Source organism: Panthera leo, chromosome B4, assembly GCF_018350215.1.
Source record: "Panthera leo isolate Ple1 chromosome B4, P.leo_Ple1_pat1.1, whole genome shotgun sequence".
NCBI classification, from domain to species: domain Eukaryota; kingdom Metazoa; phylum Chordata; class Mammalia; order Carnivora; family Felidae; genus Panthera; species Panthera leo.
The window spans coordinates 30,663,273-30,681,133 of NC_056685.1; the positions used below are offsets into that span (position 1 = coordinate 30,663,273).

The 17,861-nt window shown below is 33.9% G+C and overlaps 1 protein-coding gene across 19 annotated transcripts in view; it reads right to left on the reverse strand.

Moving 5' to 3' along the window:
• Nucleotides 1-17,861, reverse strand: part of PARD3 (par-3 family cell polarity regulator) — a 661,643-nt gene that overhangs the window by 155,825 nt on the left and 487,957 nt on the right. For all 19 annotated transcript variants that reach the window (XM_042945320.1, XM_042945325.1, XM_042945323.1 and 16 more), the window contains 2 exons: nt 14,351-14,461; nt 67-309 (listed from right to left, as the gene is read on the reverse strand). In XM_042945320.1, the coding sequence (XP_042801254.1) occupies nt 67-309; nt 14,351-14,461 (354 nt within the window). The remainder of the gene's footprint in view (nt 1-66; nt 310-14,350; nt 14,462-17,861) is intronic.

A 17,861-nucleotide genomic window follows, 5' to 3' on the forward strand; every position in this document is an offset into this window, starting at 1 on the left:
CTCCCTTGTCAAAAACTATATAAAAGTTGATTTGGAAGCAATACCTTGATTGCTCCTGCAGCCTACCTGTCTACAGACGAAGGTTTGGAATTCCGTGGCTTCTTCACTTGGGCATACAGAGTATCCATCATATGCCCTTCTCTTGGGCTCTGGGGTCTGGTGTTGAGAGCCACCGAGCCTTCGTAGGAAGACATTCCCCCATACAGCAACTCATCAGTACAACCCAATGTCCGATGAAAATCTTGGATTTCAGCATAGTCACGCTCTCGAGCTTGTCGCTCTCTAAATTCACGAGTTTTGGCTTGAATCCTGTAAAATTAGAACCAAGTTGAAACAAGAGAAACTATGTCTTTTCTAAGAACTGTATATACAGAAATATTCATCAAAATAGGTCATAAAATATATTTTATTTCATGCAGCTATAAGAAGATTGATGGTATAAACAATGTTATATACATTTTGGATTGTCAAGGTAACGTCATGCATGCTCTGAAATAATCACTTCAGATAGCTTTTGTTCACGTCAGTAAGGCATAGTCATGGTTTACAACTTCATTTAAATTGTCACTTATTAATTAGTTTAAGAAATTCGCCAGTAACAGATAGTTTTTAGGCACCCACTTGGGTCTTACTCATGAATTTTTTTAAGGCAAGAAGTGATTTTTCTTAAAGTTACACACTCACACACATGCTATATATTTATATATTTATGTGTGAGTGCATAATGTATACATCTTACTCATTATAAATATACCATACACATTCAACGTATTACAAAGCCTAAACATAATCCACACCCATAATTTCTCTATTAATGGCAAAAGAAGATCTGTTTAATAACACCAGCTTTGATTTTATGTGATGTATACAGAATTGGTAAATCCTGAGATTAAGGACAAGAAGGCATGCATCCAATCAAATTCTAAAATAAATCTTGAGTGTGTTATAACTAAGAAACAGATCATAAATAACCACTTTTACTGAAGATTGTTTAAATATTTCCTAAGATTTTATTGAGCTACTTGGTAGAAAGGCCTTTTCAACCTATAATATACTGATATAATTTATATCCTAGGTTGATTTCAGCTATCTAAAAATAATTAAACTACTTTCAATAGAATTTTAATGATTTTTGTTGGGAAAAGCATTTCTATTAAATATTTACAAATTTAAATGTATACTTAAAAGTGAAGTCTTATTTATATAAAGTAATATTTTAGACTGTGCTTAACATTTCATGACAAAGTTATTTGTTTTTATCATATCTGATGCAGACCACTGCTAGCATAAATGACATAAATATATATACAAAATAATACAGAAAAGATACAAAAGCCACAGAAAGCATAAAAAAATTAAAAAACAAACAAACTATGGACCAATATCCCTCATGAATATAGAATTAAAAATCTTTTGCAAAATATTACCAAGTAGAATTTAGCACTATGTAAAAAAGATTATATAACATGACCAAGTGATGTTTATTGTAGTAATTCAAGGCTGGTCCAACACTCAAAAATCAATCAGTGTAATCCAACCTATTAACAGGCTAAAGAAGAAAATCACATGATCATATGAATTGATGCAGAAAAAGCATCTGAAAAAATTCAATACCCAACATGACAGAAGCTCTAAAAAAACTAGTAATAAATAGAGCATAACTAACTTCCTAAACTTGATAAAGAGCATCTACAAAACCTATTAGTAACATCATACATTATACATCATGGAGAAAAACTGAATCTTTTTTTTATTTTAAATATTTTATAATGTTTCTTTTTTTGAGAGAGAGAGAGAGACAGAACATGAGTGGGGGAGGGGTAGAGAGAGAGGGAGACCCAGAATCCAAGGCAGGCTCCAGGCTCTGAGCTGTCAGCACAGAGCCCAACACAGGACTAGAACCCATGAACCACGAGACCATGACCTGAGCCCAAGTCAGATTCTTAACCAACTGAGCCACCTGGGAGCCCCGAAAACTGAATCTTAAGACGAAGAAAAGGGTAGGGATGTCTGCTCCCTCATAGTGCTGGAAATTCTAGACAGTGCAATCAGCCTAGAAAAAGAAATGGGTGGTACACAGATTGGGAAAAAAGAAATAATTGTGGATGACATAATGATATATTTGCAGGTCTACATACACAGAAAACCCCAAGAAATCTCAAAGTTTCCTAGAACTAAAGATCGAGTTCAGCAAAGTAACAAGATACATCATTAATACACAAAAATCCATTGTATTTCTATATGCTGTCAATGAACATGGGTGCTGAAATTAAGAATATGATGTCATTTACAAGCACTAAAAAATGGAATATATACATAAATATACAGATACACAGATAAACTAAAGGTTGGTTTATAGATATGTATAAACATATATAGATAAATCTAACAAAACATGCATACAACTTGTGTGCTGAAAACTATACAATGTTGATGAAAAATATCAAAGAAAATCTAAAACATGGAGAGATTTACTGTGATCATGAATCAAAGACTCAACATAGTAAAGAAGTCAATTCTCTCCAAGTTGAAATCCAGGCTTAATATAATTCCTATAAAAACCCCAGGAAGATTCTTGCAGATATAGACAAGATTATTTTCAAATTTATATAGAAAGAAAAAGGATAGAGTAGCTAAACAATTGTAAAAAAAAAAAAAAAAAAAAAAAGAATAATAAACTGGGAAAAATCACACTTCCTGATTTTGAGATGGAATACAGCCATGGTAATCAAGACTATGTGGTATCTGTGGAGGGACAGATACACAGATCAGAGGAACAGAATAAAGAATCCAGAAATAGCCAAGTATGGCCAACTAATTTCTTTTAATTGTGCAAAATCAATTCAATAGAATAAAGCATTCTTTTCAATAAATAGTGCTGGAACAATTAAATATTCTTATGCAAAAACAAAAACAAAACAAAACAAAAAACAAAGCACCCTGGATTTAAACATCGTACGTTATACAAAATAACCCAAAATGGATTATAAATTTAAATGTAAAAATGTAATACTTTAATACTTTAGAAGAAAATTGTCAGGACCTAACACTTGCAGAATAATTCTTAGGAATACTAAAAGCATCATCCATAAAAGAAAAGACAAATAAATTCAACGTCACCAAAACTAAAAGCATTTCCTCTCTGAAAGGCTCTAATAGGACAATGAAAAGTCAAGTACAGACCAAGAGAAAATATTTGTAAACCACATATTTGACAAAGAAGTCATGTCCAGAATATACAGGGAATACCTAACACTCAACAATGAGAACAACAATCCAATTAGAAGGGCAAAAGACAAGAAGCAATTTATTTCTCTGAAAAGTATATACTGATAACAAATAAGCAGATAAAAATGTTCAACAACAGCAGCCATTAGGGAAATGCAAATTAAGACCAAAATGAGCTACCACTACACACCTATCAGATCAGCTAAAAAAGTGAGAATATCAAATGCTAGCAAGGATGCAAGGAAACTGCATCTAACATACATTACTGGTGGAAATGTAAAATGGTACCATCAGCTGGAAAACAGTCTCCAGGTTCTCACAAAACTAGACATGCACTTACCATCCCATTCAGCAATTGCACTTCTGGGCATTTATCCCAAAGAAATAGAAACTTAAGTCCATGCAAAGACCTGTACACAATTGTTCATAGACACTTTGTTTCTAATATTCGAAAACAGGAAATAACCAAAATATGCAACAATAAGTGAATGGTCAAGCGAACCAAAGTATATCCTTATCAAAGAGTACCACACAGCAATACAAATGAACAGACTATTAATATACACAGCAACTGGAATTAATCTCAGGGGCATTATTGAACTATGTGGGAAAAAAAAGTCAATCTCAAAGGTCACATGTTATAAGAATTCATTTATATAGCATTCTCAAAATGACAAAATTATAGACATGGTGAACAGAACACAATGGGGTGATGGTGATCACGGTGGGGTTTAGCAACGGTGAGAGCAGGGGGGTGGGTGTGACCATAACAGATTAGCACGAGGAAGATCTTTGCAATGGAACAGTTGTTTCTTAATTGCATTGGTGGTTACATGAACCACACATGTGATTACATGACACAGAACTATGTATACACATGGCACCAATGCCAGTTTCCTGGTTTAGATATTGTACTATAGGCATGTATGATGTAACAGTTTAGGGTAACTGGATAAAGGCTACACAAGACTTCTTTGTACCGTCTTTGCAACTTCCTGTCAATCAAAAATTAATCCAAAATAAAAAGTTTTTAAAAACCCAGAAAGTTGTCACACAGCATTGCAAGCAAAATTTGCATTTTTCTCCCTTGTTTTCTTCTTACATCAAGGCTATCACCATTATGCCAGTCTTGTTTATCTGAATTTTGGAACTGCTAGGTCATTTTTTTCTAATTTCTTTTATTTCCAGGCTATGAAATGGAAGTACTTAAATTCACCTAGCTTAGTGCTCCTCAACAGGGGTCCAGTGACATTTGAGAAAGGATAATTTGTTATTGTGCACAACTTCTTGCACAACTGCTTATCGCTGAATGTCATCAAGCAGTGTCCTCAGACATGGAGGCAAGCAAAAACGCTTCACATTTTCCCAAAACCTCCCTAGAAGGACCTTATTTCATGAGGTGAAAACCAATAACTTAATTTATAAGAGACTACTGAAAAGTTAATTTTTTTTTTAATCAGGAAGGGTCCTAGATTCTAATAAATAAAAGTCCCACAGACATAATACCCATAGGAGAAATAGTAAGTCAAATTCTAATGTCAAATTTAGCTAAATTTATACTAGAATTCTTATTATAGTCTAGTCTACTTATTCATTTAGGAGTGATTATAACAGTCAAGGATGTTATTATAAAGGCTGATTACTACTAAATATTAGATATTCATGATGAAAAGTTCATATAAGTTCAGAGATAATTTTATTCTTTGCATCATACTGTCTTTTTGACTCTGTATTCAGGCAGGAAAAACTACAGAAGGGAGAAATTACTTCTTTCTTCAATTCAATGGGATATTATTTGAAGCTCATTTATGATCACTTATCTGACAATCCACTTTACTACTATATGTGATACCATCAGACAATCACCTAACTACAGGTAATATCCAGGATGACTGGGCATTCACATAAGTCTTGAAGTTTGGGAACCTGTAGAAATTTGGAGGGCTACCATAGATATAAAGCCAAACTCTCCATATTTTAGGAGAACCCCCTAAAATCAAAGACAGTAATGGATTGGTTTATAAATGAGTGAACCCTATGGTAGCTGAACTTCAGTCCACGGAAAGTGAAGAAAATCCAGTTTACTTATGTTAGAAAATGCAGCCCTGTTAACAGAAGAAGCCACCAGAAAAAGAGAATGTGAACATTCTCTTCTCAAGGGAAGCACAAAACCTAAATAATCTCCCCAAACTTCTTGCACAATTGTTTCAATATATTATTGATGGGCCCTGGAATTGAATGCTCTTTTGTTCCAAATTACACAGAAACTAATCTTCATTTTGGGACTCAATTTCTATCAAGTCAATTGCTCAGAAGTGCTCAACAGTAGCCTACGGTACTATTCATAAAGCCCAGTCCCATTTGCTTTCTTTTACCCAAATTTGTACATTATTACTAGTTGCCACTAATCATTGAATCCAATAAACATAGTCACGTCTATAGCACCGTCTAAAGGCATTAATTTTTGTCTAAGCTCCAATAACATATGAACTTAATATTTTTATTGTTTATCTTGTCGTCACCAATGAATTTATCCCCAAGCCACAAAAGCTGTGACGGAAACCTCAGAATGAAACTGCAGCATACCTGTGGCTCAGGAAGTGGGGCTAGTGCCACAGCAGGCTAAAGAATCTGGTTACCAGCTTGGACTAACGTGCATTTTCAAGTTCATTCTAGGAATCATTGCTAATGAAGCCTGCTGCTGTGCAAATGGCACTGAAAAGTAGATTTTTAAAACCAGGAACACACTATGGTTTGTGAATTGTAGTGACAATTCACAGTCAAATTAACAAATGATTTTCTTTATTATATACTCTTATACTTGAATGTCTTGTTTATTGTAAAGTGAGAAATGGGACTTTGGAACGCAACCATGTTATATTTACATGTAATATATTTTCATTATTTCTTGAGAGATTTATATTAGAAAAGAAATATTTGGATCAGGGGAGAAAATATCTTTGGCATCTTAATGAAAATAATATAGTTTCTTAAGGAAACTTAAAAAAAAAAAGACAGTGATTATACTGCAGTTCAGCCTTTAATAGTTCCAGATGGTCAGTGCTATGAAAGGACACCTCTTCTATTCTTTTATCATGACCCTCAGGTCACAAATTATCTCTAAGATGTGAGAGCCATTCGTTTTTCTGAACAGTCAGGTTGTTGTTTAGCATTATCCCTCCTATTTATCTTGGGCCAAACTTCAGCAATCACAGAAGTAACTAATTAGCCCAAAACTTAGCCAAAGAAATAAATGTCTATTGCTGTAAGCGTTTCAGATAGTCCTTCATAGTTATACAAGAGAACTATTCTGAGAGCAGACAACCGTAGTGACTGATGTTGATGGGCAACATCATCGTGCACTATTTTCCTGCTCTTGAAATATAAACAAAAACAAAACTTTTAAAACTTTGTAAGACTTTTAACAAGTGAAGAATTTATCATATCAGTCTGTTATGTTCGAACATAAATATTCTCACCCTTTTGGTAAAAAAAAAAAAAAGTATCTTGCACTATGATAATGAAATTGCCTTGAACCTGCGTAGAAAACAATACACAAAATAATGTAATATACTAAATAAAGTAATAAGGTTAATTTCTTTCCTGCTGTCACTAAATTCATGCTAACAGTCTCTCTTCAGCTTGACATCAATTAATGATTTTAATTCTAGACTCTTGTCACAGTGTTCACCACCTTTTTCTCTAATTAAAATGGATGATGCATGATGAAGACACACAAGACTTCTGTTCTTGTAACATTTCTATTCATTAGGATTTTTTGCTTTTACAATAAATGGCTTTTAGCACTAATTGCAGTAGAGTAAGATGAAAATAACTGTTTTATGACTATGAAGTATGGTCTTCATATATCCAGAAAAGGTACAGGCATGAGAATCACTACCGAGTGACCAACTCCTCAGGATGGAAATCAATGGTCTACTTAAATCCTAAATACGTCACCTCCAATGTAACAAAACTTCGATACATGGAACAACCATGGTGCATTTTTTAGAACACTCCAAGAAATAGAAATTGACCTTTAATAATGTTAATAAAAATGCTGTAAATGTCTGCAGAAGATAAAATATACTAATATTAGTTTCCAAAAAAACATTAAAATGAATGTTGCATTGCTACATATCAGATAGTTGTTAAGTATCTTCAAAACAATGTTTAAAACCTTGCAATCAACTCTTTTGGGAAACATTTTATCCCCAACTTATTGGCCTGCCATCCAGAAGCCTCATTCTGGGAACAAAGATCTTTTCCTCACAGTATTTCCTCTCTCTGAAAATCAGTATTACAGACATTCATCAAATAAAACCTAAATGCATGGCAGAATGAAATTTAAACTACAATATAACTGGAAGCAATGGTTCAGTTTAATAGTAGCTTGTGGTCAACTGAATGAATGCTGTATTTGCCCCTTAAAACACCTCATCAGATGGAACACTTCAGAAATACTGTGGCTCAACTCCTCAATCCATCAGGCAACCCTGCTACATAAATCCCACAACTGGCTCCTCCCAATACAGAAGCTTCCAATTTGGCATCAATGCCAAACTCCGAAGAGAGGGACAATATTCCACTAAATTTCTTACTTTGAAAACAGCCATCATTTTAAGTGGGATTTTATCTCTTGGTAATATTGAGGTAAAAGATAATTGAGATGAAAAGACTTCCATATTCTAAATGGGTCCCGAAAAAAAAAAAAATTCATGACTAGGACCGTTTTGAAGGTAATTTCCTGTTCAAGGGAAAATGGCAAGTTGTACAAATCCACAGTAGAATCATACAATAGGTGGGGAAAAGTTAAGCTTCATCCCTTAATACTAAAAGTGAAACGATATCAGTTTTAAAATATTAAATGGTGGTTCGCCTGGGTGACTCAATTGGTTGAGCATCCAACTCTTGGTTTTGGCTCACAGTCATGGGATTGAGCACCACATCCAGCTTTGTGCTGAGAGCAGAGCCTGCTTTAGATTCTCTCTCTCTCTCCCCCTGCCCCTCTCCCCTGCTCATGCTCTCTCTCTCTCTCTCTCTCTCTAAAATAAACATATATATGTATATATGAATATAAGTGCATATTTGAATATATACATATATGTATATATTTGAATATATACATATATACATATATACATACACACACATATATATATGTATATACATATGGCTAAAAGTTGAAAAAGATATAAAAAAAAAAAAGCATTCACAGAGATACCACAAATGACTAACACAAAACCACAGAATCTAAGGAGTTAGAAGAACACCTCCTTCCTATGAGCCCCTGTGCCTACATATGGGTGTAGAATTTCTCCACTTTGCTAAATACCTAAGTTCTTAAGAACTAGATCTAGACTCCAAATTACCATCTCTGGAGAGTGTTCATTATTAACTCTAGCCTGTCAACCTATTACCTTCCCAAAGCTCTGCAATTAGCTATTTTCGCATTGGTTGTATTGCCTTATATCAATTTTGTAATGTTAACAGACTTAAATCTTTTCTCCCTCTTAACAAAGGTAAGGGATCCCTGAGAGAAGGAAGAACAACATAACACAAAATTTAGACCATCATATGGTATGTGTAACATATTGTGAAACGACAAAAACTTCTCTTTATGCTGACTAATGAAACACTAGAATAATTTTTCACAAACCAAAACACACACAGTCTTACAGATACTCATCCACTCACATTATGTTCTGACTATGAGTAACAAAGCACCTACAGTTATTTCCAACTCAAACAGATGCTGCAATGCCAAATACATCTAAGACGGTTCTCATCAAATACAAAACTGCCTTTTCCTACTCCAGTTATGTTCTCTCAACAAAATCCATTCCAAACACACACATGCACGCACACACACACATACACATGCTCAATATTGGTCTAACTAGTGAACTTCCACATAGTTAATAGACTGTTTAAAATTTTTGTTCACCTGCAACAATAAATTTTTCTAAAAAATGTCTGATGAAACTAATTTCAGTGATTAGAGGTGATTTTTCTGAAGGACTGAAGAGGTCAGAGAAAATATGGAAAATTCTGCTACAGGATAGAAAAATGTAGATTTTCTAAGAGGTTACTTTTTAAAAGTTAAGCTTTGTTCGAATGACAATATGTGATCTAAATGCAAAGATTATCCAGGTTACCTGGGTTCTACGGTCAGAATTCAGGGAGCCTGAATACTAAGTTTGAAGCCAAAATGAGTAAAAATTTCTCTTCTCTTTCAGATACACGGGGAATACACCTATTACTGCTTTATTGATTGTTTCTCCTGTAATTTCACAAACTTTTTATCCATGCACTTTAAACACACTTTACTACTACATTATAATATTTTTAAATGTTAGCTTAAATGTTAACTTCTGCATCTTTTGAAAAGGATCTTACCAACTAAGAAACACCACAAAAAAAGTTTCTATCAAAATTTCAAGTAATTACACAAAGCAGATATTGGAAACAACTGGTAAAACCGAAAAAAGAAATGCCAGTGAATGGGAACCATATGCAGAAATGCCACACAAAGTTGCAAAATGATGCACCGAGAACTGGGTGTAGCACATGCAGCACATACAGTTTAATGGCCCCAGTACTGGAAACACGAGCTTTTAAGAAGGATTATCTCTTTGAATAATGGAACATTTCTAGCCATACATTTCCTTAGCAGATTTATAAATATCCTTCACATACTGGGAGAATTTCATAAGAAATTCACTTAACTTTTTCATGTCTCCACTAGAATCATTCAGTCCCCTTTAAAATACTTCCAAGAACAACTTACTACATAGATACAGATAAGAATATCAGAACAGGTATCCCTTGCTGAGTAATACAAAATGCAAGCCAGTTAGCATCATATATATAATAGAATGAATAACATATGAAGTAAATATTTCAGAGTTGAGGAATCTGGCCAGATAGTACAGAGATTTCATCTTTCAGACCTTTTTCCTTCTTTCTGTCCTTCCTTCCCATCCATCCATCTGTTCATACAGACTTGACCTTGTTCCAGAAAAAAATTTAACATGGTTTTCTAAGAATGTACAAAAATGCAAAATAAATCAAAATGAAAATAGATTTAGCTTTTTGAAAGTATGCATGTGTGGAAATACATATTTTATAGGAAATAAATTGGAAAGGCATAGTCTAGTATGTTAACAGTGATGTTATTACAGATAAATTTTTATTTTCCGGGCTTAAATTTATGTTTTTTCTTTCAAATTGTGTATAGATTTAGAATTAGAATACATTAGATGTAGACCTTAAAAAGGTACATGTTTTAAACAGGTAAAAACATGAGGGGAAGAAAACAATGGAAAATGAAAGACAGAACAGAAATAAGATGCATAAGTAGACAAAACAGAAGCCATGAAATATAGACAGATCACCAACAGTGGTTCTACATTTGCTCATGATTCTGGGAAACAATCAACCTTGAGTTCCACAGTCAGTTAGATGAATGAGCTGGATATGGCTGACCCAGGAGCCAATGGTCTTTGCCAGTATTTCCCAAGTGACTGAATTCTGAGATGTTAGTATTCCACAGAAAACAAAAAGTGAAGGGGGATGTTCTGTGAATAAATGAGTTAGGAAATGATGAATCTCTATTCATATCTTGGTAACTCACAAGGTACATTAACATAATTAGAGTTTTGAGATATAATGGAGTAAAGAAATATGCATCAATTGGCTTAACCAAGTGTTTCTCAAAGAGATTTGCATTGTGGAACCCTTTTTCTACTGCTAAACATTGTTTGGGAAACTCCCACACTACACTGTTCAATATCAACCTTTAAAGCCTAAGGGGAGGTACCACTGGAGCAAAAATACAATAGAAAGCCAAACATTACTTCAGACACTTGGTCACCATAATGGAAGCTAAGTGAGCCTGAAGTTACACAGATCATTTAATTAAATATATTCTATTAGGAGTTTGAAGCCTAATCTTTTTGTGGTGGAAATGAGCCAATGGGGGCTTTGTCCCTAGGCACACCTGAAAGACAACCCAATAAGAGGCAGCAAGCACTGAATTCACACCTCGGCTCCAAATACCAATCACTCTGCTTCATTTCCCCAGCTAGCCCAAATGTGGCCAACAGCATCTCTGAAAGGCAAGCAACTAGGTTCAGAGCTTGGAGTCAGAAGTCAAAATAGCACATCATGGGACCAGCTAATTTTACCCTTGGCATTATCCCCAGACTCCCTGCTTCTCAGGAAGAGAGCCTACACATGCAGTCTCAAGTTGCTTGGCAGGGCAGGGCTAGTAGAGACAGAGGACAGATCTATGCTGGGCTCTTCCTATGTGAACAGCATTTATTCAAGACTCCATCTCCCAAGGATGATAGCAGGTAGAAAGGAAAGGGGAGGAAGTTAGCAAAAATGGAATCAAATGTAATCTCAGACCCATGCTCAGAAGAATCTAATTTACTTTAACTATCTAAATAGATCTTAACCTGGTAGGAGAACACATTTGAAATGACATTGTCTTTTCAATTGTTCCATATTTATATCTTGAGTCATATTCAGGCTTCGTGGATGTGTATGGTCAAAAAACTATTTTTGGATTGGGACATGTCATAACTAATAACTAAAGGATGTCAGGTTTTCTATTTAAAAAAAATTTTTTTTACATTTATTTATTTTTGAGAGAGAGAGTGAGCTAGTGCACAAGTGGGGGAGGGGCAGAGAGAGAATGAGACACAGAATCTGAAACAGGATCCAGGCTCTGAACTGTCAGCACAGAGCCTGATGCGGGGATTGAACTCCCAAACTGTGACATCATGACCTGAGCAGAAGTCAGATACTTATCCAAGTGAGGCGCCCCTGGTTTTCTATTTTCATATGAAATCACCCAAAATAATTTTGGGAATTCAAATAGCTACAGTGGTAAATAATGTTAAAAGAGATGCTTCACTACTAATCCGCAATGAGTAAAGGCTATGATGAGAATATAAGCGGTGGTTTATTTATTTTTATCTATTCCTCCACTCAAATTCTTCCCAAAGAAGTTGCAATTTGCATTCTCCAACAAAGCACCGCCAGTGCCACTGGTCAGAACAGAAAGGAGGACATACAAAAGGTTTGCCTTATCCAAATACCAAACACTAAACGAGCCCCACTTATGTAATTCACTAAGTCTCATGCATTCACTTGCTCTATTACAAGATCCATGAGTTTAAATAAAACATACTTATAAAAATTGTTCCTGAAGTACAAAGTCAGAGTATAATAGTTTCCTTAAATTATGAAGCTAATTGATTTTTTTTAATGGACCATTCACTGGTTCCTTGACCCTAAAAGATTTTTATTCTAGGCCTCCTGCACATTGTAAATTCATTATGACCAACCTAGTTCCCAGAAGTATTGCATCATTAGAGGTACAGAGATGGAGATTAAAAGCAAAACTGAAAGTGAACTGTGCCTTAGGCAAATTAATAATACAAGTGAAACCATTATGTAAAAATCATTGTTTGCCTGTAAAAATTTGACTATACATAATAACAAGTATCTTGGAAAATGGTGATAGAATTCTGCATTGAAACACAGTAACCATCTTAAACCGGAAGAAAAGAATATTTCAAATAAGAACAATGGTACAGGATACATGAAGCTATCCCCTATAGTTGGCATCAAAATAGAAAAGAGGTATAGTGTTTCTATTGCTCAGATTGTTCTCTAACAAATCACATATTTGCCTGTGGATAAATCTGAGTACATACATTTAGTTGGTATATGCTCTCTTCCTTTAGGGGCAAGAAAGACTTTTAGGATAGAAGTTTATAGTACTGAGCAGTTGAGCACCATATTATATACACTAAGGAATATTGTGTGCCTTGGCCTGACAACAGTGAGCCATTAATAAGTTTGGGGATCCCAAAATTGAAAAGGATCAAAGAGTCCTAGAAATTAAGAAAATGGAAGGGTTTAAAACAAACAAAACTGGAGAAGTACCAGAAGAAAGAACCTAGACTTGCATCATAAATTAAAAGTCCATACTTTTCCCCCTTGTATATTTAATGTTCTGGAAAGCTACAAACAGAGAATCAGAGTAACTATCTTAGCCCCAAACCTCAGATATAGGAGAAAGATGACTGGAAAAATATCCAAACATTAATCTCTTGTAAAGAAAACCATCATAGATTATTCTTTCTAGTTCTTTCATTCATTAAGCATGAGATTGAAAGTACCCTGACTCTAGAACTGTTAGCAAGAATCTGGAATTGAAGGTGCTGGACTCTAATCTTAGTTATGGACAATATTTAGTCTTTCAGCCTTGAGCCAGGCACCAAAAACTTCCTCGTACCCCAGATTACTCAGAGTACAACAGGCATATTATCTCTTGCTGCGGCACCTCTGAAAATGTGAAGTGATGATACAGAGGGGGCTCCTTATGAGTCTGCAAACTCTAATGACAAAAACGTGAAGTGGCTTTCTCATCCCCGGGGAATGACAACAAGAGAAATTCTAATCACTTATCAAAATGGGTTTCAATATCTGTTAAGGTAACTTTTCATTCATTTTACTGGTTTTCGGGTTCTTATGGAACGTCTCAACAAGAGATAACAATCAAATTTAAGTGGAAAATTTCACAAAATATGATAGGAAAATAGAAAGAAAGGAACAAATGTCTCGTTTGAGAGAAAAACAACATAGCCCAAAAGCAACAGTCTCTTCAATTGTTGTTATAAATCAAAATATTTTAAATGAGATATCAAAATTCAAAGTTTTATTCCCAGAGAAATAGTCTTAAAAATTATTATAAAATACTATAAACTCATAAATGAATGAAACAGAATTGTAAATATTTCTTTGTGATTTTAAAAGTGATTATAAGTTCAGTCTTAATGTTTATTTAATTATGTTATTATGCTATTAATGTTATTTATCTAAACTATCTCCTAAGCAAAGATCTTAATTAAAACCATTTAAACTCACTTTAATGCCTCAAATAAACACATGATTCTTTCTTTGAATCTTTCTTTACATTGAATTTATTCCACAGAAACACTAAAAACCATTGGAGTACAAATTCTTCATATTAGATAAAAGAAAAAAGAGGGGAAAAGAAAAAAAGCTCTATCTGACGAGGGTTAATCAAATGACTGAAGTCTACCTCTCCTGCTCCTGCTTCATTCGTATCCTCTCCTCTTCTGATGTAAGGGAGTCCTGTATTTTTATTTTACCCGTTTTCTCAATCTTGTCATCTTTTCGATGTTTGCCAAACCTGTTGATAACAAAAAATTCTAACTTGTCAATATATACAAAATGAGTTTTCATTCTTTTGTGACAAAGACATATGTACTCAATGAAATGTGAGCTGCCTCAAAATGAGGGCCAAAAGGTCACCTGCAAATCATGATTTTTGCCCAATATTAATATTTTCAATCAATTTATTGGAATTACTTTTAATCAGAACTTTCCAGAGACAACCCTTTTGAAAATGGCCTCAATACCCATTTTTCTTTTGGCAAAACACAAGTAAACAACTTCATAGTTCATCCTTATTGAACAAACAATAAATGTATAGGACTGAGTGCTGAATACTTCAAATGATAGAGGCCAAAAATCTGCATTAGAATGGGTTTCTCTTAAGACTAAAGAATGGTAATCCACAATCATCTATTTAATAATCTCTCCATAAACAACTATTCTTTACTTTCATAGGTTTATTGGAAACATTCATCATAGTTTAAAAACTGACAAGGCCATGTTCACAAGGTTTAAAGTACAAAGGATAATTTACACTGCTATAACACTTTGAGCTTATTAAATTGAAAGCTTTAAGGCATTCTCATCAAATACTATTCTGAAATCTGCTGAGAAGCAATTGGTGAATGTGGAATCTATATCTGATCAAAAACAAACATGAGGAACATACACATGATTGAAAACCAGTCCACATAAACTTTCACAGATGGCTGCTGAGCTGGGCAGCTCTGTGAAAACACAAATACCCTCTCTGGCATCCAAGGTATCTCAGAAGCCTAGGCTTGCTATCAATTCTTTGTCCTGTTCTGTTCTTTTTCTCTTTAAAAGACCATGTTGTCTGAACACGTGCTCATACATGTACTACCTACCCTCAAATAATACTCATCTTAGTGATTTGGTCACCAGATATTTCAAAAAATAAACCTTTTATAGATAGTTCTTCAACTAAGCAGTCATAAATATATAAAATATGTTATTTCTTTCTGAAGACAAAGTAGGAATCTGGCTTATGCTGATAATCATATCAAAAAGGAGAAGAGTTAAAAAAAAAGGGTAGTTGAAAACGGATATAAAAGAGAAAAAAAGTACTTCAACTAATGGCTTGGTTTGCAGCATAGGTCTTTCTTTTATTAATATAAATCTAATTTCAAATACGAATTTACAATATATGGGAATGTACATGTGTACACAGGAACATCTCATACATTAAATAGTAACATTGTTTGCAAAGGGGTTTATAAATAAGAAAGGGACATGGGGTGCCTGTGTGGCTCAGTCAGTTGAGCCTCTGACTCTTGATTTCAGCTTAGGTCATGGTCCAAGGGTCTTGGGATCAAGCCCACGTGGGGCTCTGCACTCAGCATGGAGCCTGCTTAGGAGTCTCTCTCTTGCTCTCCCTCTGTCCCTCTCCCCCACTTGTGCTCCCTCTCTCTGAAATAAATAAAATAAAATAAAATAAAATAAAATAAAATAAAATAAAATAAAATAAAATAAAATAAGGAAAGAAAAGCATTCTTTAAATGTTAAAAAAGAAAAAAGTTAAAATACCACCACCATTTCTTTAATAATTATGTATATTATTAGAGAGCATTCAAAAGTGCCTATAAAATTAACTTCAGACCATTGCAATTGCAAAGAGAAAAAAAAATCCCTAAGAACTTGAGCCCGGAATTTGACCACTTCTTACAAGGGATAAATGTACTATGCTTTTAAAACTAATAAATATAAAGCATTAAAAATAAAAACTAAAACTTTCTCTTTCCTTTATTTCTGTCAATATATCAATAATGCCTAAGAGTAAGGCATAATGACTGACTTTATAGAATGAATTAATAAATAAATGAAAGAGTGAACATAAAAAACTGATACATCTCAGTAGGAGCCAACATCTAAAACATAATGTTCATTCATTTGACAAAAATATATTAAGCATCTACAGGGGGTTCAGGGAAGAGGACAGAGCTGGACAAATTAATTTGAGCATCATCAGCATGTAGATGGTATTTAAAGCCCCCATGAGTTCCCATCCTGAAAATTCTGCAACACTGAGGCATCTGGAAATATAAAATGTATCAAATTCTAACATCAAGAAAAGTGCAAATTCAAATCTAAACATGTGATATTTACTTATAAGAGGGATTCCTAAAGAAATCATTTTAACCATTTTTCAGTTCATAAATATCCCTCAAATGATGCAACATTGCCATATTGACCTGTTTTGTTTTCCTTTTTATGTTTTTTTGTTTTTTTTTTATCTTTGAGAGAAAGAGAGAGAGAGAGAGAGAGAGAGAGAGGCAGGCAGAGAATTCCAAGCAGGCTCTGCACCGTTGGCACTTGAACATGAACCATGAGATCATGACCTGAGCCAAAATCAAGAGTCAGATGCTTAACTGACTGAGCCACCCAGGCGCCCCTGTTTTGCTTTTAAAGAAGTGTTTTGGTTCACATTCTAGATTACATATATTCAAAACTGTATTTTATTTAAAAACCACTATGCCATGACACAAGATATATAATTGATCCTTGAACAACATGGATCCACTCATACCCAGATTTTTTTCTATAAATACAGTATACTACTATATTTCCTCTTTCTTATGATTTTCTTAATAACATTCTCTTTTCTCTAGCTCACTTTATGGTAAGAATACAGTAGATAGTATGTGTAATTTACAAAATATGTGTTAGTACATTGTTTATCTTATTGGTAAAAAGATTACCTTACCTTACCTTACTGGTAAGGCTTTTGGTCAATAGTAGGCTATTAGAAGTTAAGTTTTAGGGGAGTCAAAAGTTACACATGGATTTTCATCTGCACAGGGTATTGGTACCCCAACTCCCGTATTGTTCAAGAGTCAAATGTATATCTCTTTGTACCAAGAGGTACACTTTAATCTTATAAGAGATCATGTACATTTTCTCTTTGAGTTAATAATATAAGGAAAAATTAAGAGTGGTTGACTTTTCTATGATTTAAAGGTTTAGATATTTTTTTGGTACCAAACCTAACATTGAGTTTAATTACCTAGGTTAGATATTTATTTTTTAATGAACTTGGTGCTAGTTTGTGGAGAAAGTTTCAGTTTTATACCTCTATCAAATTTCAACTTTTCTTCTAAGATACATGATTTAAAAAAAAAGTGAATCCTGACTCATATTTAAGAACTGCTTTTTTCTCACTTATTTGATATTAAAATATTTCCTATGCTGCCTCTGAATCACCAGAATATATTATTTTATTATTTGTAAATTTATTAAACTGTTATAGTATACTTCCTTTTTAAAAGTATAAATTCAAGATTAATATATTAAAAAGTAAAGAAACCATAGATAAAATGTTTATAAGTTTACATTTGGACACTTCCCCTAATGCATGGTTTAGTTAATAAATTATGTGATTTCTTTAAGGCGTACTA